The 22,638-nt window shown below is 43.8% G+C and overlaps 1 protein-coding gene across 4 annotated transcripts in view; it reads right to left on the reverse strand.

Annotated features, from left to right (window-relative positions):
- BTBD1 (BTB domain containing 1) overlaps positions 1 to 7,008 on the reverse strand; it is a 39,252-nt gene extending 32,244 nt beyond the window's left edge. For 3 of the 4 annotated variants that reach the window (XM_088472840.1, XM_088472839.1, XM_088472838.1), the window contains exons 1-2: positions 6,799 to 7,008; positions 5,891 to 6,267 (exon numbers count right to left, since the gene is read on the reverse strand). In XM_088472840.1, coding sequence (XP_088328966.1) covers positions 5,891 to 6,267; positions 6,799 to 6,819 — 398 coding nt within the window. In that variant the 5' untranslated portion in view covers positions 6,820 to 7,008. The remainder of the gene's footprint in view (positions 1 to 5,890; positions 6,268 to 6,798) is intronic. The other variant, XM_088472841.1, reaches the window with a different exon arrangement.
- Positions 7,009 to 22,638: the final 15,630 nt, after the last annotated feature.

Below are 22,638 nucleotides of genomic sequence, written 5' to 3' on the forward strand. Positions count from 1 at the left end.
GGTGGTAAGATTCGCTGGCTCTTTAGGGCAAAAATTATTAAAATCAAATTTTGTACATGTCGCTTCTGATCAGCAGCCTGTGGGAAGCCACTGACTTCAGTAGCTCCTCCGCAAATCTATGCACTTATGTGGAAATCTAACAACACAACTCTACTCCAGGGACATATCAGGTCCAAAGCGGATTTTGCACCACAACTCCGCTGCTCTTCGCAGTGTATCATATTTTTGGAATTTGTACATTTAAAGATTAGGGATTATGGCCCTCATTCAGAGGTGCTCGCTTCTTCTGAATGAGGGCAGCCGCTTCTATTTTTTAGTGCGGCCTCCTGGTCGCTAGCTAAGCTGTGGGTTACCACCCACAGCTTAGCGACCGACCAGGTTGATGGTCGCGATGGTCAAGACCTTTGCGACCATCGGGGCTTGCGATGAGACCCTAAGGTTGGATCTCGGCAACCGCAAGCCTCAGGGAGCTTCCTGCTCTGATCGAGCAGGAAGCTCCTCACTGACATCACTGCTGATGTCAGTGCGGCCGCCCACAAAACGGCAGGCGTTCGCTTGGGAATGCCTCCGTTTGTGTTGCCACCCCCCCTGCCCCGCCTACAAAACGGGCCAAGGGTCTGAATGAGGTCCAATATCTGATAACCCAAATTTACATAAATTGCAAATGATTAATTGTTTGTTCTTTATGTGATATTCAGCAATGCAAAACCAGCACAAACTGCTCTAATAATGACATTGAGGTAAATTGTAAAATATTGTTCCAACTAGATAATAAATCTAAAAGAGTAGAGAATGCACAATCATAAGGATTTGTTAGTGTGGGGCTGATTCAGATGGACGCAGAAGAGGCTGCGTCTACTGGCGGCCATCCGCCTGCAGCTTTATGCAAATGGCGCTACAAAGTCCTTCCCTGGTGTACATCTATGTGTCCACGTGTGCAAGGACTGGGACGCCCACTGTAAGTGTCTGCAGGCTCTGTAATGCCTTTAGTCGCACCATCAAAACTTGCAGTATCTGTGCCCACAACCTCTATTACTGACATGTTCAGAAGACAGACCATCTCCATGCGTGTGCTGAGCCTCCTCCCTGCCACCACCCAGGAAACCCCACTACATTTTCAATACACTTCTCTGTGTGTGAATCTGAAATCGCAACTGCGGCTCTGCATGGGCGCAATAGGGAGGCATGCGCAGTAGCAAAAAAATTGCTACACTACATCCGCCATCGGCACTGTGTCCACCTCTGAATCAGGCCCTATATATTTATTGCCAAAACAGCCAAAGCATCTGTTACTGAAGCTGCTAACGTCAGATCAGCAAAGAGAAAATGGCATAAAAATATCTGGCACGGCGATAGAATAGATGACATTCAGCAACTTTGGGGTCTATTTACTAAGCAGTGTTAGGAGACAGAGTGAAAAGTGATAATGTGCCAGCCAATCAGCTCCCAACTGTCATTTTTCAAACACAGCCTGTGAGATGACAGTTGGGAGCTGATTGGCTGGCACCTTATCACTTTTCACTCTGTCTCCTAACACTGCTTAGTAAATAGACCCCTTTGTGTTTGGTTTTGCTGATCTGTGCCAATGAGCAAATGCAGCCTCCGGTAGGTGGAACATTTCTGTGTGTTGTGGGTATGTAAACAGGGTTTTCATGTCATGCTCTGTTTACTTGCTTGACAATAGCTGCTTCAGGTGACTGAGCTGCCAATATTTGAAAATATTTATAATATGCAAAATACTATGATTTTTTTTTTGTTCAGTTGGTCAATAGCAATAAACAGTTGAGACTTCTAGAGACCAGTGACGTGGTGTGAGGTCAGTGGCTGGGTAAGCACACATGGGGGTGGGTCTGAGTGCCGGGAGCCTGTCTCACCCCCTACTCACTGTAACTCTCCCCTCACTGCACTTAGCTTCAGTGTCTATTAATCCAGTTTTAACTAAAAAGTGATTACAATAAACAAAGAAATGTTTATACGTTATAAATATCTTCTTTGTATTATTCTAATCCAGGGATGGGGAACCTCAGGCCCGGGGGCTGTATAAGACCCCCAGAATAATTTGGTCTGGCCCTCTGAACTTTTTCTGACAGCCTCATCTGGCTAGCAGGGTGCCTAGAACAGCACCCTGCAGCCAGAATATATGCAGCAGTGCTGCCAGGAGCATCCTTAAGATGCTTCAGACGGTCACAACGCTGCCCTTACAGCTCCTGGAGCATCCACAGGATGTTCCGGGCATTGCTGTAATCACCAGCAATTGTGGCCCCGCCCCTGTGACATCACACGGAGGGGGTGTGGCCTGCAAATGTATATATCAAAATGGCGCTCGACAGAGAAAAGGTTCCCCACCCCTAATCGATTTTATATCAAAACTCTGGAGTATGACAGGGGATGCTCTGCCTTCCCTGCCTACCCTGACTGCACAAACTTCCAGAGGAAAAGTCTGGGACTGTCACTAGAAATTAGGAGCAGTTGGAAACTCTATTTTCTGTTATGTATTTATTTTTACTTGATATTTCATTATGTTTTCAGTGCCTGATTCAGTACGGATCGCAACTCCGATTACACACGGAAACGGCTGATTGTTGCTTTCTGCGCATGCGTACGCATCACAGTGTGCATGCGCGAACCAGCCACTGCAATCGGGACTGCGAGCGCGGTGACTACACAGACCCATCACAGAGTGATTGACAGGAAGTACCATTTGTGGGAGGTGACGAAGGGGTGGTAGGCAAAACGTAGGCGTGCCAGTGCGTTTGACCGCCATTGCAAGGGCGTGCAGAAATTAAGCACTGCGATGCCATTTGCAGCTTGAGTACTCATAGAGTGCGATGAAGTTAGCAATTTCTGAGTAAGGTCAGAGCTTGTGCAAGTGTGCATGAGGTTGCGATTGTACTCGATGAAACCAATAGTTTCACAATCTTGCTAAGAATTACGGATGTGTTTAAGTTGGGCGTCCTTATGTTGTGCTGCGACGGCATAGCGATCACAGTGGATTATCATACGTATCTTCGCAGTGAGACCGTGCGTGATCGCTATTGCATTCGCAGTTGCGATCCTTACTGAATCAGGCCCTCAGATGGGTATTTGTAAGAGAATTTATATTGTTTGGCTTGGGAAGAAAATCAGTCTGTCACTATGGGGTCTATGTACTAAGCAGTGATCAGTAACAGAGTGAAAAGTGATAAGTATGTGATAAGTGCCAGCCAATCAGCTCCCAATTGCCAACTCACAGGCTGTGTTTGAAAAATTACAGTTGGGAGCTGATTGGCTGGCACTTATCACAGACTTATCACTTTTCACTCTGTCACTGATCACTGCTTAGTACATAGACCCCTATATATCTGTATATCAGTAATTCACAATGTGTGTGCTAGGAACCCATGTACCGGGATGAATGTGCCACAATGAATGTCCAGATAACAGGTCAAATAAGTTGAATACCTGCCAGCGATAGTGTGCATGAACTATGGCCCTCATTCAGAGCCACTCGCTAGTGGCAGTACGCTCGTTCCGAGCGATGTTCGCACATCTGCGCATGCGTACGGATCGTTATACGCATGCGCGAACCAGTCAGTGCGGCCGAAATTCATGTGCTCGCAATATAGCGAATGCCTGCTATATTGAGTGACAGAATGAGGCGTATGTGGGTGGTAACAGGGGAAGGTGCTTGAAAATGGGGAGTGGAGATCCGAACGCAGGCGTGCTTAAAGGTCAAAACGGGCGTTTTATGGGTGTGCATAATTAATACAGCAGCGTCATTGACCACGTCACTGGGTTATTTTATAGCCAGAACTGCTCGCAAGATTGTGGTAGCAAAAACCAACCACAAGAATAGCGAGCAGTTCATACGCTGGTCGATGTACTCGATTAATCTAATAAATAGCGGACATGACGTATGGTGCGAGCGGCCAGGGGGCGTTTTTAACAAATAAACGAGCGTATGTTTTGCTCGCTCGTTCAGACTTAGAGGTGTGAACAGACTGCAATTTGCGAACGGATCATTTGAATAGCCACCCCTTGTTTTTGAACGAACGACCGCAAATAGCGAACGGCTCTGAATCAGGCCCTATGTTTGATTTAACTAAATAATTAGATTACTTGTATTTAACCATGGATTTCAAATAGGATGTACTGTAGTCAGGATCCCGGTGGTGACCATTCTGACGGTCAGTGGCGTATCAATAATTGGTGCAGTGTGTGCGAGGCACACGGGTCTCGGGGTCCAGGGGGGCACCGCACCACACCGCACACCCTGCACCCATATTATTTTAAACTTACCTGACCGTGGTCCCGCGGTTAGCGCTGCTCAGAACACCGGAACATGGCCACCGCTGCCATTTTTCTGGTGTTCTGAGCATGTGCAGTAGACTTCGGGCACACTCTAGTCTACTAATGCTCCGGTGGCTGGCCAGCCGCGTCAGTTGGCTGCCGGCCACCGGAAAGAGAGGAGGGGGCCCTGCACGGGGAGTGCACACGGGCCCCCTCCTCTCTTAATACTGGCAGCATAATCCCAGCAGGTCAAAATGCAGATGAATCCCGATGGTGAGTAGGCACTAGGGGGAGGGTTGGGGTTAAGCAGCGGTAGGGGATGGTTAGGGTTAGGTTGCTGAAGGGAATGGTTAGGGTTAGATTCCTGAAGGGGACTGTTAGGGTTAGGCTGCCAATGGTGACAGTTACGGTCCGGATGCTGGAGGGGTGGGTTAGGGTTAGTATACTCACCAAAATCCATCTGGGATTCCGCTGCCGGTATTTTGATCGTCTGGATGGTCACCGCCAGGATATTGTACCCAACCCCTTTAAACATACTCCTATTTATCCAGGATTCTTGTTTTGTTTATGGCCAAATATTCACATTGTTGTACCAGGAAAAAATGAGTTGTGTTATCTGTGTGAACAGATGTGTCACAGCACCAAACATCATCAGCCAGTACTATAAAGGTATCATTATTTTTTTATATGGTACAAATCAAAAATATTAAAAAGACTCCAATCTGCAAAGGAAATCTTGCACTATATATGCGGTGTCACATTTATTTTTAGTGTTCAGAGACAAAATGATTCTTTGCAAGAGTATGTAAAGTAAGCAATCTGAATACACATACACAAATGTATCTACTGTGTCGTAATCACAGGACGATGATGATGATTGAATGTAAGGGGGTCTACTTACTAAGCAGTGTTAGGAGACAAAGTGAAAAGTGATAAGGTGCCAGCCAATCAGCTCCTAACTGCCATCTCACAGACTGTGTTTGAAAAATGACAGTTGGGAGCTGATTGGCTGGCACCTTATAACTTTTCACCCTGTCTCTTAACACTGCTTAGTAAATAGACCCCTAAATCTACTAATAGTATGCTTTATCACATTTATATTCATGCATTTTTCTATTTTGTATTAGTTTCTTTAACGCATATGTGTATGTTGATGCTAATAAAGTAAAAATCTGTTTAGATGAGCTAGACTGTGTAGATAGATTGTTGTTGAGATCATGATGCTGACTGACACTGCAGAGCTGGGCAGATATCTGGGACAGTAAACACATTCTGTGACTCTAAAGATTTGGATTACTAGGTACTGACTCTGGGATATTTTGAATTAAGTGGCCAACGAGTGACCAAGTACTTTAATAAAACAGCTGCAGATTATGACATGGATATCACTGTTCCCAAAAATCTTAGTACCCATTAAACCTATGGTTAATGATTCTAGCCATAAACCTGTCTCCAGCTGTGCTTTTTTATTACTACTAACACTACAGATCACTAGCTTCACTAAATTGGTAAATTAATGAGGTAAACAAAAATAGTTTGTAGCTCATTTAAGATTACTTAAAAGTATTAAAACCAAAGATCCAGGCATCTTTTTGGTGATGTTGGCAACATTATTGGGTACCTGAGAAGTGCCAGGAAAGCTGCCGGCTCCACATCTGGTAGGTCAATCTCTGCCGAGGTGGTGGCCATCCCACCATTAAACATTGCATCAAACACAGCACTCCCTGTAGCCAAGACAAATTTGTGGGATGGTATCGTTTGGGCCTGCATGCCCTTACCCACAACAAATTTCACATCACTTAGCAGCTCATTGTTGAAGAGGAAAGCAAACCTCTCTTTAAGGGAGCGCTTAGTAGCTTGCCAGTTATATGCAGGATTCCGGTCCAGGCCCTGGGGCAGTGGAGGTGTTGCGGTGTGCAGTCCAGACGTTCTCTCCATGTTTTTCTGCACAGCATTAATGGACACATTGGAAGCACTTCCTGATTTAGCCATAATGTCCTAGGGTAACATAAATAAATAATACATGTCACTGTTACAGGAAGTTAAAATACAGGATTGGGGAAATGGGATGTGTTACCCCATACAAGTGTAATAATTATTTTTCAATACCTCAACAAATGTAATGTGCACTCTCTACATATTGTGTCACGTTATAAGAATATACTCTGTTGTACAATACATTCATATGTGCTGTACAATTAATACCTACAGCACAAACAATATGAACCAATCATCCCTGAATTTCCGTGAAATTTTGGAAACTGCTATCACATTAGTAAAGATACAACATAAATAGATGCTATATTATCTCTATAATTTTCTGTGTGTGTTTTGGGCAGATCATTAATCTTCCTGAACATTCAAATGAAAGCCAGATTATACTGTAACCCTTATGTGTTGAGTCTCCTACGTCTATATAAGTAACACACAGCACAGACCTAAATAGACTTCATGATAGGTAGCTGATAGCCTGCATTTTCTGTATGTAGCTGTTTATTGCCTTCCACCAGAGAAGTGCAGTGTGCTTACCCTTCTGTCTTGTCTGTGCATTTTGGCATCCTCAGCAAGCAGAACCTTGTAAGATTTCTCCAGGCTACATACTAGGGCAGGGTATGTAGGTACAGATATTTCATTTCCATGGAAGCAGATAGCAGTATTGTTTTCCAGACTTAATCACTATGACTAGCTTATGAAATACACGTTATGAGCTGTTGCAGTGGCTCACCTCTTACATGGTTACTCTATATTTTACACTAGAAGGCAACATAAACACCCCTCGTAGTCTTATAATGTTGGAATCTGCCGGAGAGGGTTGGCTAAGATTTATTACATTTTGCTCCTGATACTTGTAAACCAGCTGCTAGCTTGGCTGACTTTAAATAGCTTATTTGCTATCAGAAGTGTCTGAAATGTTTTACTTAATAAAAGGGTTTAGATTCTAAATCATTGACTGTATTGGTGATAAATTGTGCTGTCCTATCATAACGCCAATCCTTCTCCACTTTATTGGGCCTTATTTGCTAATTGCATGAGTGGTGATGTTGTACTCTTTCATTGCACAGATATGTTGAGGGATGGCCATCGGTGTGGCCTCCATCAATGGTTACCGTCAATGGCGATGGTGACAAAGACCATCGATATTAGGTAACTATTCTGTGTGGTACCATCAAAGAATTTACCATCTGTGTTTTCATACATGCACAGAAAAAAGTCGGCATGCGTGGCGGCTGGCACTGCTGCTTTGTTCTGTGTAAAAACTGGGAGCAGGGCTGGGCTATGACTGACAGCTGAGCCTATAAAGCAACAAACAGGGAGGCCATCAAGCGTCGGTATCTGTTTCTAAAACTCTTGAGAAATGGAAGAAGTGAAAAAGTGGATTATCTTGTGTATCCTGTATAACAGCTCACCTTTAATAGGTGAAAACGTGCCTTGAAAGATTTTTTTGATTTTCAACTGGACCGGTGATCAAATCCGCTGTTTAACAGGATCGTGGACGTAAACCTCCACACATAGAGTCTAAACAAAAATGCCTCTCATAGTGGTTAAAAGTTCAACAATTTTTATTTATACACTCCATAAAAACAGCAGGATTACTTTGTACTGCTAGAGGCCTTCTGAGAAAGGCACACATATGAATAAGAAGCTATGGCAACTGCACCCTGGTACATAAACTCCTCATAATATGGACCTTCACGAAATCTTCAGGGGTCACAGAATAGGCAATCACCTCCTCCACTAGCGCGTTTCAGATTCCAATCCTTCTTCAAGGTGTACAGGAGGATTGCCAAGGAAGCCATATTTATACCCCTAATTGGTCATCTGACTCTGTTGTTATTCCCTCTCTTTAAAAAAAAAAAAAGTATAAACATTACATAAAATGTAAACATATGTAATATATACTTCCCTATACCACCTATAATTTCATTATGTTAAATAGATGGTGTTACCGCCATACTCTTTATTGACACCGAGCCTGTCAGGGAGGTGGGCCGTCCCATTCCCGGCACAACACAGTGGGCGGGATGCATGACGCATCACACTCACGATGCGATGCATTCCACCAGTCATCGGATGCATGCCGGCGTTGGTAACGTCGTTATGCATGAAGATCCCCTCAAAGGACCGCTCCATTGGTAAGAGCGGCCCTTTGAAATGGAGGGACTTCCGGGTCTATGACCCAGAAGCCCCTCCGGCGTCCTTCTGTGCATGCCACGGGGGGGTGCTGGGAGGGATCCGATTGGATCCCTCTGTCAGCCCTCTGCAGAAAAAAAGCCCATAGGCCTCTATGGGTAACGCTGTCTGGAAGATGGCGTTACCCACAGCAACTAAGTCCAGGAGTGCAGTGCTCAGGGCATATGAGTAATGTGGTCAAACCCGCATTTTCGGGGTTTGACCGCATTTCTCCCCTTCCTGCATACTCGCCCACTGTGTGTAAGCGCTGGAGGCAGCGCATGGCTGCTGGCTGACAGCACCACTCTGGAAATGGCAAAAAAAAAACATTAGGTCCGCGGCTACCATCGGTAGCAAGAAACAATCTAGTTCTCTGCCATCGATGGTAAAGGTTTTCAACATTAGCCATAGACCATCAATAGTTTTGCATCATTGATGATCGATGGCCATCGGTACTACCAAGCAGATTGCAGAGGAAGCTGGCAGTGTTTGTGGTGCAGCAGAAGTTTGCACCAGTTGACGGGAGGAATTAAGAAGCCTGAGAAGGTGGCCAATCCTTGCTAAGCATCGGGGTCAATCCAGTTATGTGCCAGTAGGGTCCTGCCTGCTCACAGCGAACCTGCTATCTCAGTTGAGGGGGTCCAGGGTGGTTTCCCCACTTTTTCAGCACCTCTCCCAGGTCGCATTTTATAGAAAAGTCGAGCACCTTTACCACGACTACTACAAATTGGCATTTCTAATTGCATCTCGCATTTCTGAGGTCTGAGGATTTGTGCAATGTATGCAAGTGTCATGAAACAAACTCGAACACCTAGTATTGCAGAGTGGTACAGAAAAGAGATTTTATCTTGTGATATCCAGGATAAAATAAAGACATAGGGCACATTTTTAGTAGTATTTATTTTTGTGCAGAGGGGTACATAGTGTCGAAGCTGGATTATTGGCTGAGACAAGATCAGTTTAAAATTGGATCGCAGTGACGCCATCTTGCGACTGGCCGCAAGACGCCATCTTGGAAATGAGATCGCAAGACGCCATTTTGCTAATGGCCGCCCAAGCGCCATTTTAGATAAACTCACAATTAAGTACATATGGCTATATTACTATTAGCACCATGCGATTGCATCTTTCACCGTTTCTCACATACACATTAATACGCACAATTGCGCTGTTAACTAGTCGCATATTAGCGAATGCATAAGATTCTATATGAAAACGCTGTTTATTAGCTACATGCGCACGCATCTGCTCCAAGTTAACTAGCGTCTTCTAACTTCTCTATTGTGTTGTCTATTTCTGGGGGTATAAATATGTGTGCTCCAACACTGGGTCTTGGTCTTCATGCTGAATGCTGATTGACGAGGGGTTTCTTGCTGATGCCTAACATCTGGTCCGGAAGCGCTGCGTATGTATACTGTACTTGGGTCTGTATAATTCCTTTGCGCCTAATTGTGTCTGGATCAATAGCGTGTAACTGACTGTACTTTTACTTGAATAATACTTGTGCTTTGGAACCACAGATTCCAAGTCTGAAGTCTTTATTTACTGTATGACTGCGTACGCAAATTATCGTCATCCTTAGAAGGTATAGGCAGGATATTAGAAGGTATAGGAAGGAGTGTATAGAGGTTCTAAGGCAGTATTGTTAGTTGGGGTCTCGTTGTGAAGTCACTTACCTACTCACACGGCACATACGGTTATCGATATTTCAGCAAAGGGTGGAGTGGCCACATGCAGGTTTTATCTGCAACCACTTTGTGCTGAAAGTTCGCTATCCGCTTTCGTGTGAGCCAAGGAAGCTGACTAGAATCCAGGGACAAGAGAGGAAAAAGTTTGTTTTCCTTTGTTGATGGAACCTAATGTTTAAAGGGGTGACGCAGTATTGAGTACTCGGCTGAGTCGCAGTTTTGCGCACAGCAAAGATGCACTTTTGCGTACGCAGCTAAAAAGTTGTCATACGGTTGTGTGGTAGTCGCGTTATTGTGTATGTGACTGGTAAGCCCTGTAATGTACTTCCGGTTGTGCTGCCACGTGTTTAAACAAAGCCGTTGAGGTTTACATTTTTCAATTGTTATCAATATCTGGGTTAACGTGTATTTTTCTGCGCAGGAAAAAGTGTGTAACAGTGAGTATTTGTTGGTAGGGGTAACTTGTTCCCTACAGTTAGAGGTACCGTATGACCTTTAAGTGCTAGTCGCTCGGTAAACAGCTTTACCGTTCTATAAACAGTAGCAGGTGTACATGTTGTCTTTGTTGTAGAGAGGTGCGTGGAAGTAGCCGACATAAACTTCCATAGATGTGGGAGTTGCCTTACTAAATCTTCTCTGAGTGTGGAAGTTGCCTTTTTCAAATCTTATCCAGGTGTGTGGGCGCTGCCGATTTAAATCGTCCACAGGTAAGTGAAAGTATCTTGATTGTCTTTCACCAGTTTAAATCTTTATTGAAAAGCGTAGGATTTGTCTCAGAATGGGAGCTGCACAAACAGTAGAGATGTTAGACAATGATGTGCTGCTAATGGAAGCGCCGATTGGATCGGCCCATCGTATAATGCATACTAAGTACGGTATGCGATAAGGTATTGTGATGTATGGTTTAAAATGACGATGAAGAGTTAGACCGTTTCCCAGAATTGGTAGTTTTGATAAAAATGTACTAGATAATGTCCGGGATCACATCAGTCTGATGCGCTCCCGAGAGAAAAAGGTCAAATATTATGAATGTTTAAAGTTGTGGCAGCATGAAGGAGATGCCTGGCTTAAAAATGCACAAGCAACGCAAACTACCGTTATGAGCGCATTGCCAGAGAATACATCCGCGACGCTGAATTTGCAATGCGGGCGGGCCTCAAAATGGCGCGCACATGCAGCAAGGTAGCGCTGTGGAGAGTATTGCCAGCAGTTCACGCTCACCTCCCCCACCTTATGTGGATGGAGGTGCAAGTACAGTTACCAAAAATACCCATAAAAATGTAACAAGCAATTTGTACCCTCTCTTAAGCAACCATAAAGAAAATGATGTGGATGATGAGCCTATTGTAATGTCTGCCATTTCCCATGCTGTGCAAATGATAAATGCTGCATCACCACAATCACGAGTGGTGCCGCCATCTCCATCGGTAACAGCAAGGGAAGTGTTAACACCCTCTGCACCCATAGAGGAAGTTGTTAATATCATACGTAGCAGCAACAGATTAAACCCCCAGCCAGGTAACAAGGTCAAAGGTAGCAGCGCTACCGGTCTGCATCCGGAATGGAAATGCAGATGCGAACGGTGTAGTGCCCACGAGGGAAGTGGTAATGCATTGTCCTTGGACAAGAGCAGAACTAAATTCCATCATAAATGATTTCCCAGATCCCAAAAATGAACTAGCCAAATGTCAAAGATTTTTGAGAAATTTGGGTAGTTCACATGAGCCAACTAATAAAAATTGGCATGTGGTGTTAAGGGCCTGTCTATCACGCAATACCGACATGACAAAATTTAACACGGATTGTGTATTGGATGGTGACGTTCCCTTAACAGACCAAGTAAACCAAGCTAACATTTCCCGCATTGTAACTCAATTCGGTATATATTTTCCAGTAGTAGTTAACTGGAAAAAAAATTTCACCATTAAGCAAAAGGAGAGTGAATCTGCAGAAGATTATTGCGACCGGGCTCTGCAGGCTATCACCCAGTACACTGGGATAGAAGATATTAAAGATAGCACTCACCACAGGGGAATGATAGTCACGGTACTCATGGACGGTCTGAAAGAGAATTTAAAGACCCGGGTTCAGACCTCACAGACTGGCTGGAGGGGACACAATAGATACCCTCATAGAATCTGCCATAGAACATGATAAAAACATCTCAAAGAAGAGAGAGGCCCAGAGCGAAAAACGAATGGCTGTCAGTATCCAAGCTCTGGAGGGAACGATGGTAATATCACAGCCAACAGACACACTCGCACCTACACACACACTTACACCTGAACAGTTATATGCCCTCACTAAACCCACGCAACAACAAGCAGAGCTCTATTCCACTAACCCAATACAACCACAGGTCCCATACTACTCACAAACTTCATATGCCCCACAATACCCTTACCCTCCCTATCCTTACCCATACCCACCACCTTTACCCTCTGCTCAAACCTCACAACAACACATGTCTTCACCCGATCCACGAACATGTTTAAATTGTAAACAAACAGGACACTTAAGTAGAAACTGTACAGTAAAAAGAGTAGGAACCCCAAATCAGGGAAGACCTGGATATCCCCATAAGGGATATGCACAGAGACCAGCAAATGTCCAGAAGGCATCAGCTCCAATTGTGGCCGTAAATGCTTTATTGGAGAATGGTAGCCAACGCTAGGGGTCAGGTCATACCTGTAGTCTACAGAATAGTTAACGGGAAGTACTAGGGAAGAACTGGTCATGATGGTTGATGTAGCTGGTACTGAATATCCTTTTCTTGTAGACACAGGGGCGACCAGGTCAGTGATAAAATCTCCCGTTAATTTACAGGTGACCAAAGAGACAATACCAACAATGGGTGTAACAGGTAAAGTGGAACATTATCCTTTAACAAAGTCCACAGAGGTTACTATTGGGCCGTTGCATACCAGGCATTCTTTTCTTCTGGCTGCTGCGACTCCTACTAATCTGCTGGGTAGAGACTTGTTATGGAAAATGGGATGTGTTATATATTGCACCCCTGATGGTGTATTTTTAGATATCCCAGAGAGAGTTGCACATGAGGTGCAGGATATGTTGGACACTCCCAAAAGGATAATGTATCACTCTACAAGTTTAAATGAAAAACCATCTCAGCTAGATGAAATGTTGTCCCAAATTCCAGATTCTCTTTGGACAGGATGGACAGGACACTGGATTAATGGCCAACGTAAGACCTGTAATGGTAAATTTGAAAAGCGGTAGGCAATCTCCAAATATTCCCCAGTACCCACTAAAACAGGAGGTAGAGTTAGGGGTTTTTCCAATAATTGAGCGATTATTGCAACAGGGAATTTTAGTTCGTACAGCTAGTGTAGCCAACAGTCCCATCTTTCCAGTGAAGAAGAGTGGTGGGAGGGGTTATAGGCTGGTACAAGACCTTAGAGGTGTTAATAGGTGGTAGAGAGCCAATTCCCTGTAGTGCCAAATCCCGCTGTCATTCTGATGCAGATCCCACCAAATGCAACCCATTTCACTGTCATTGACCTCTGTTCTGCTTTCTTCTCTGTGCCTCTCCACCCTGACTGTCAGTATCTATTCGCATTTACATACAGAGGTGTACAATATACATGGACACGGTTACCCCAAGGTTTCATAGACAGCCCCAGTATCTTCTCCCAGGCATTGCACGACTGTTTACAATCTTTTCAACCTGTCAATGGATCTGTTGTAATTCAATATGTAGACGATTTATTGCTATGTTCTGAGTCGTTTATGTCATGTTTGAATGATACTAAACTTTTGTTTCTTCATCTCTCGCATACAGGACACAAGGTGGCTAAGGACAAACTACAGCCGTGCCAATCCAGAGTAAAATATTTGGGACACTGCCTCACCCAGGGGTTACAACATCTTACAAATGATAGAATCCAGGCCATACAAGACATGACACTGCCGTAGAATCAACAGCAAATTCGTACCTTCTTGGGAATGTGTGGATACTGTAGAATGTGGATCCCAGGTTTTTCTATTTTGGCCTTGCCTTTACAGGAATTAATCTCTTCCTCAAAGCCCGATCGTGTCATACACACAGAGGAATCAGAGCAGGCTTTCCTTAATCTTAAGGATAGTCTGACAAAAGCTCCTGCATTGGGAATACCGGATTATGAAAAACCTTTTGATTTGTATTGTATGGAAGCCGATGGTTGTGCTGCAGGTGTCCTTACACAAAAACATGGTGATGCCAGTAGGCCCGTAAGCATACTACAGTGCCCAATTGGTCACTGTAACAAGATCACTCCCCACTTGTTTGAGAAGTTTAGCAGCTACCGCTCTATTGGTGAGTAAAAGTGAGGACGTAGTACTGGGCCATGATATGATTGTCTACACTCCCCATGCTGTATCTGCTCTGTTGAACTCAGCTCAAACCAGACACGTCTCTTCGGCTAGGTTTACCAAATGGGAACTAGTTCTAATCGCACCCGCAAACATCACTGTTAAACGTTGCTGCACACTAAATCCAGCAACGTATTTACCATATGTACAACATGATGTACAAAGGGTGGAAGGAGGCGAGTTGCTGGTGGTGGTTCAGCGGACATAATGATACGCACCACTGTATGAAATATCTGAATCAGACCTTTACTGCTAGACCTGACATACATGACACACCTTTAGAGAATGTGGATGTGACTTTTTATACGGATGGAAGAGACACAGGTGAATTATGTACAGGTTATGCTGTTGTAAATGACACAGACATCATAGAAGCTAAACCTCTTGGTCCTCCTCACTCAGCCCAGGTGGCAGAGTTAGTAGCACTAACTAGAGCGTGTGAACTGGCAGCAAGCAAATCTGCTAACATTTACACTGATTCGAGGTATGCGTTCGGGGTGGTGCACGATTTTGGGGCTCTATGGCGTCTGAGAAATTTTATGACAGCAGCAGGCACACCAGTTGCACATTCCCAACACATAAAACATCTTTTAGAAGCAATCCAACTGCCCAAAGCGGTGGCAGTAATTAAATGTAAAGCCCATACATGTGAGGATGATCCGGTGTCACTGGGCAACAACAGAGCCGATGAAGCTGCAAAATGGGCAGCAGGGTTAAAAATGTTTTCCCTAACTGAAAAAATTATGTATTTCCAAACAATTGATATGCTGAAATTAATTGAGATGCAAAATTTGTGTTCAATTCAGGAAAAATCCATTTGGAAGTCCAAGGGATGTGGGCAAGAGTCCTCCGGGCTCTGAAGGGACGGACAAGGTAAACCAGTAGCCCCCAAGGCATATTACCCCAGCCTGGCTGAGGCAGCACACGGTCTGACTCATCTGGGAAAACAAGGTATGTGCTAGTTGGTGAGAGCATTCTGGTGTGCACCAGGTTTTTCTTCACAAGCAGAAAAGATAGCAATGTCCTGTCTGACCTGCTTGAGGAAGAACAAAGGGAAAGCGATCCCTACCGAACCGTCCCACATTCCACAGACCGATGGACCTTTCCAGGTGATACAAATTGATTTAATCCAATTACCACCCTGCAGGAACCTTAAGTATGTATTAGTGTGCACTGACGTATTTTCTGATTGGGTTGAGGCCTACCCAGCGGCCACTAATACTGCTGCGTTTACTGCCAAGAAAATAGTTCAGGAATTTGTATGCAGGTACGGTATCCCTAAAATAATCGAGAGTGACAGGGGTACTCATTTCACAGATGATGTTTTCCAAAATATGTGTAAGCTGATGGGTATTAATAGCCGACTTCATACCCCCTACCGACCGCAAGCCAGTGCCAAGGTAGAGGATGAACGGGACTATTAAAAATAAGTTAAGTAAAATCATGGCAGAGACTGGACTAGGATGGCCTGAAGCTTTACCTTTGGTCCTACATAGCATAAGGACCACTCCTAGACCTCCTCTAAATCTGTCCCCATTTGAAATACTGTTTGGTAGACAACCTCATTTGATTATAAGTCCACAGGAAGACTTGAAGGGTAACAACGAGGTAACTGTAAAGTATCTTATATCAATGAGTAAGCAGTTAAAGCAACAGCAGCAGAAACTGAAATTGTTCTCCCATGATATGCCTGAAACTAACTGTCATGATGTTGAACCAGGAGAATATGTTATGATCAGAAATTTCTTGCGTTCAGGTTGTTTGACTGATCGGTGGGAAGGTCCGTACCAGGTGCTGCTGACAAGTACTACATCTTTGAAGGTGGCTGAGAGAGATACCTGAGTCCATTCCACTCATTGCAAAAAGGGCAATCAACCGGTGGAGAAACAAGTCGGAGACAAGGCTGATAGCGTGAACCTGTCGCTCGCGAGCTTGTTCCGGGAGGATTGAAAAGGTCGTAGTGAGATACCTGAACTAAGAGAAATTTGCAGGTCTTGTTGTGACAATGGACGGGCCTGCTGTGTTCATTTTCATATTCTCTTTTAGAGTGTTCACCATCCTGGTCGGTTCGGGAATATCCAGTTTTTGTGATGGGAGACCGATTGAGGAAATGGGAGCTGATGGAGTGGAGTCAGGAGGAGTGCAATGCCAATCAGGGGAGTGTCTGACCAATCTTAGTACTGTTATTGTTAAGAGAGCTGTCATTCCGGATACTCGAGGACGGTGTGGAGGTTTATCGTCTGAAGATTCCTATATTTGTGAGCTTTGTGGGTCCCTAGTAGATGAGAACTGTATCCAATGGTGCCAACCTAAATATAACCCGTACTGGGGTGGGTATCCTTTAGAGGATTATCATAGCATGGTAGGCAAAGTGTTAAATCAAACTGATTGCTGGGTGTGTTCACATGTGCCACAGGGACAGCATAATGTAGGGTTGGTGCCATTTCCGCTGTGTTCACATGTGCCACAGGGACAGCATAATGTAGGGTTGGTGCCATTTCTGCTGAACATCACAGAAATTTTAGAATTACAAAAAGGGAAAACATTGGATGGAAAATTTCTCTATCCAAACCACCTCATTTCAAACTCTATCAATTCCAAGTAGATAGATTACTTTTGTGTTTAAACATAACCAACCCCAATAAACCCGGGAGTTGGGAAGTGACGGGGAATAATCAGACGATGACCTTCTCACAAAGAGCTGATAATGAGTCCATAAACCATGATCTGTTACGCTCAATTAAATCTGGTGGGAAACATTTTAGGTATCGGTATACATTGAGTCCCACCAAAGAAATTATTGGTAAGGTGCCAGATGGTTATTGTGCTAAAATAATACAGCCAGAGACTTGCATGAACCAGATGGAAGACCCAGAAATAGGATTGTTTGCAAGGGAAATGTGCTTAATGATAATAATGCATACTATTCCTTATGTTCTCCCTGATAATGTATATTTTATATGTGGAAGAAAAGCATATAAGTGGCTCTCCCCGAGTTCCGAAGGTTTGTGTTACCTGGGAAGAGTAGTCCCAGAAGTTATGACCCTCACACATGTTGAAATGCTTGGTATACATAAAAACACACCGTCACCATATCTTCACACACAATATGAACACAGAGGCAAAAGAAATATACCTGGTGACGTGCATAAAGCCACTCAGTTAATTAGTGAGACAATTGGCTTTCAAGTTTTAGTCGCACTGGATCCCACCAGGATTGCTCGGGGTACATTAAATTTTAGATATATTCAGGAACTTGCTAAATTGATAGATAATATAACCGAGATGTACGATGACACATTCAGGTATACAGGGAGAGAATTGCAAGCATACAAGAAAGAACTGGTGCAACAAAGGCTTGTGTTGAATTATTTAACTGCTGTTACTGAAGGGTATTGCGTAACATTAGCCACCCAATTTGGAGTAAAATTTTACACCTATGTCACCAATGATACCAGCGACCTCAAGGAGGTGATAGACCGGAAGATGGATGAAATTCTGCAGCTAAAATGGGAGTTTCGTAAGAACCATAACGCTTCAGTGGCTGAAGTAGGGGAAAAGATAGAAGGATGGGTTTCATGGCTGAACCCAGTGAAATGGTTCTCAGGTCTAGGGGAATGGGTTCAGGAAGTGATCGCCAGCATAGGCAAATTCTTGATCCTTTTACTGATTGTCATCATAATGATTGGCATATGCGTCCAGTGTGTTCCAATTGTGTTGAAGTGTGGAAAATGTAAAAATAGAGTAAAATGCAAGAACGAAACTATGATGGTGGTCAGTAATGACAATATGAATACCAAGGTAAATAGAACTGCATTACAACCCTGAACTAGGAAATACCATCATTTAATGTATTATATTTAGACGTGCATAGAATGTATTATTGAAATGTTATTTTTAAAACACCTCAGATAATGTAAAGTCTCAATTCCCCTTCAAGACTGCCTTTATAAGACTGGTGCATCCCCACACTTTTCACATGATCTTCCAAGATCTGCGGTGTGCGTATAATAGTAGTTTTATGTCCCCACTCAAAGACACATTATTGATGGATTAAGAACCACCTTGTGCCATCCCATAATAACATTAAATAATATGTAAATGTAAGCCTAAAATATATTTTAAAATCAAATTGTGATAGCATGTTGTTCGCTATCAAAGGGTGGACTGTCGAAGCTGGATGATTGGCTGAGACAAGATCAGTTTAAAATTGGATCGCAGCAACGCCATCTTGCGACTGGCCGCAAGACGACATCTTGGAAATGAGATTGCAAGACGCCATTTTGCGAATGGCCGTCCAAGCGCCATTTTAGATAAACTCACAATTAAGTACATATGGCGATATTACTATTAGCACCATACGATTGCATCTTTCACTGTTTCTCACATACACATTAATACACACAATTGCACTGTTAACTAGTCGCATATTAGCGAATGCATAAGATCCTATATGAAAATGCTGTTTATTAGCTTTATGCGCACGCATCTGCTCCAAGTTAACTAGTGTCTTTATACCAAACCCCGCATACTCACACATTACATATCCACATACAAGGTTCCATAAGATTTAAGGTATAAGATTTAAGTTTGTTCATTTAGTATAAATGCTGTGAAACAAAGATTATTTGGTAACTATGGTTTTATACTTGCTAAGTAAGCCGTGTTTGGTTTTGTACTGATGCGTACTCTTTCCACAGTATTCCGGTATCATCGGCGTGGAGATCGCATCATGCATTCTCAACTTATGGACCGCAGAGACTTCAAGCAACAAAATGTATATTATATGAACAACTGTTAGGATGTTGCATGAGGCGGGAATCCAGAGACCCCCAGTTTTTAGAGGCTGGGTTAGGTCTATTTGAATCAGCCTGTTAAATGCTCTGTAACAGATGTATCCCCCTTGGGAACCAATGGCATCAGCAACAATCTTCTCTATTATGTTGTCTATTTCTGGGGGGTATAAATATGTGTGCTCCAACACTGGGTCTTGGTCTTCGTGCTGAATGCTGATTGACAAGGGGTTTCTTGCTGATGCCTAACATCTGGTCCGGAAGCGCTGCGTATGTATACTGTACTTGGGTCTGTATAATTCCTTTGCGCCTAATTGTGTCTGGATCAATAGCGTGTAACTGACTGTACTTTTACTTGAATAATACTTGTGCATTGGAACCACAGATTCCAGGTCTGAAGTCTTTATTTACCGTATGACTGTGTACGCAAATTAGCGTCATCCTTAGAAGGTATAGGCAGGATATTAGAAGGTATAGGCAGGATATTAGAAGGTATAGGCAGGATATTAGAAGGTATAGGATGGAGTGTATAGAGGTTCTAAGGCAGTATCGTTAATAGTCATTTTCACTTGCCAATAGAGCTTTAATTTTGCCTCAGTTTTGAGCTGATGGGTCTGGTTTTATACTTTAATAGGACTCATTTTGCACAGAAAAGTTAAATTTTTTGAAAGGTGCAATTCTACGGTGCTAGGAGATTGGACATTTGCACTGGGCAGATTAACTGGACATTAGATTGTATATGGATGCTAAGTTATTCCCTGCCCCTCCATATTGAGAATCCTGGATTTATGCCCTCCCGTTGAAACCTATATGAAGTCAACAGTTTGTGTGACATGGATGCTCAATACAATGTGTTATAGAGGTGCCTCTAACTTAGGAACTCGTGCTCCAAAGCATTTACTGTACTGGTGAAGGAGGGCTTTCACAAACCCATTTTGTGTATACTATGAAGAGCTGTTTACAGCAGACTATTCTGCACATGCCATTCTATATCCTGCTGGTACAGAGCTGGCATCCACTCTCATCAAGGTTGTGGCCATGAACCTATGTAACTCATGAGGTATGATAACCAAAGGGAGGACAATGAGCAATTGTTTCATTTACAGTACTAGTTTGTTTGATTTTCTTTATGTTACTTCAGTAAAATAAGGATATAGAGCTGAACGCTCTGACCAGAGCGCTCGCTCTGAATCAGGGCCCTGCTACCTTTTTTTTGGAGCGTCCTGCTACCTTTTTTTATAGCGAGCGTCCATGATGATGGTCCATCGCGACCATCGGGCTTGCGACGGAGACCCCGCGGTAGGGTCTCGCTGCCGCAAGCCCTTGAGTGATTTTGGCTCTATCAGAGCCAAAATCACTCCCACTGACATCACTAGTGATGTCAGTGGGGCCGGCTTGAGACGGTAGGCGTTCCCATGGGAACGCCTCCGTCTGGCAGGCACGCCCACCAAAGGGGGCGTGCTGTCAATCAACATCGACAGCACGCCCCCTTGGGTGCGAGACCCGGAGCGATGGTGAGCCCGTCGCTCGCCGGGTCTCGCGCATGCGCACGACGGAGCTCCCTCCGTCGTGCGCATGCGCAGTGGGGAACATCGACCCGCTTGCGGTCGTCCTGCCGCTCGCGAGCGGGTCTGAATGACCCCCATAATGTGGGGGAGATAACATAAACCTACAGTGACATAGACTCAATTGTTGGTATTACCATCTCCTAGGCAACAGGTGACATGTATAGTTTCAACTTATTTAAAGGATACGGCATACGGCATGATCTCTCTATATTTTGGACTATTCTTTTTTGTTTGACCCCTTTCAGTTTATTCATAATACTCGTATGTGTGCTTTGCAGTTTATGGTGAATAGAAGAGGAAATACTCCATCACTTACAAAAATATAGTTGCAGTGTGAAATTAGAAGGAGTGGATACACAACAGACACATAAAAACAAACACTTTTTGGGATTATTTATTTTGTGATCCTCTATAGACCATATTCCTTTGGTTATATGCCTAAATAACCATCTGAAAGAGGCGTGTGCCAAACCACCAAAACATTAAACAACTTAGCAACAACATGTCATTTGAGACTTAGAAATACATAAATTGCAATATTCACCTTGTGAATCCTTTTGTTGCTATTCTTATCCCTCCGCTTAGTATCACAGTTGTCTTGGCCAGTCTGTCATTACACTTTCTTTGTGAATGGCCGTCCCTCTGCTGACACATGAGGAATTGCTGTGAAGCGACATACTTGAAGGTTACTCTGCTGCTAGATGATGCTTTAAATCATCACAATTCCTTCACAGCTTGAATATGGCACAGAGTAAAAAGTCAGGAAAGATGCCAAACATAATACTGCCGCTTTATCACACCTTACACTGTCATCTGTGCTGGCATGAAGCAAACCTCATACTGGGCTTGTCTGTTCCTTTGTGTATTTTGAATACATTTTCTATTTTGAATACATTTTGTATTGTTTGTTGGCGCTGTTTGTGGTGAGAATTGTCTAGCATTAGCCCTGTTTGTACGGATGAGTTGTGGTAATGTTTTATTCGTGACTTCTACTGATATTACTCTTAATTCAACAACACCCAATGGTAGCTTCATCTCTCCAAGAAGGATCATGTGGGTCAAGGTGGGCAAGCAAGAGTCCCTTTGACTGCGCATCAAAGCGGCCCCATCTCTGCTATACAAGATTACCGGCATTGTGCAGCAGGGTGCGGAGGCATGATGACACGATTCAGTGTAAATAGCGTCATCGGCTCCCTCCAGAACATCCACTTGTATAAATGAGTGGCTGCAGGGGGAAAGTGGACACCGGCAGGAGAGGTGCCTGGGGCCGGGTGGCGCTGACTGGAAACTTGCCCACTCATCTGGGCGGCTGGGAGCGCCACCCAATTTCCAGAGCCTTCCAGCTATTCCGGGAGATTAGGCAAGTATGTCCCTAATATTTGGGGGTACCCCAAGAAAACTGGTGGTTTTGGGGGATATCCTGCAAATATTTTTGATAAATAGGCCCCTCAGTCTCACATCAGCTTCTCATCATCACACTTTTAGGCATCCGACTCGAACATTAGGTTAATTAAGACTTTGAGCTTTCCTTCTCTTGAAGTCTGCAAATGCACCCATGATACTTGATTTCTCATTTGAATATCAAGCTCAACCCCTAAAGTCCTCTCTCTTGTTCCCATCCAATGCTTAAATCTCAGAGCCCCTAAACTTTCCATTTTAAGCTCACATATAACTTGTTCAGTTCCTGCTCTACAATCTGAGATGCTTATCCAATCTGGGTGTCACATTCGCTTGTTTCAGCTGCTAACTAGTTTATATTGGCGCCAAAACAATGGCTAG

This window comes from Taudactylus pleione, unplaced genomic scaffold (assembly GCF_031769625.1).
Source record: "Taudactylus pleione unplaced genomic scaffold, aTauple2 ptg000129l, whole genome shotgun sequence".
In the NCBI taxonomy this organism is placed as follows: domain Eukaryota; kingdom Metazoa; phylum Chordata; class Amphibia; order Anura; family Myobatrachidae; genus Taudactylus; species Taudactylus pleione.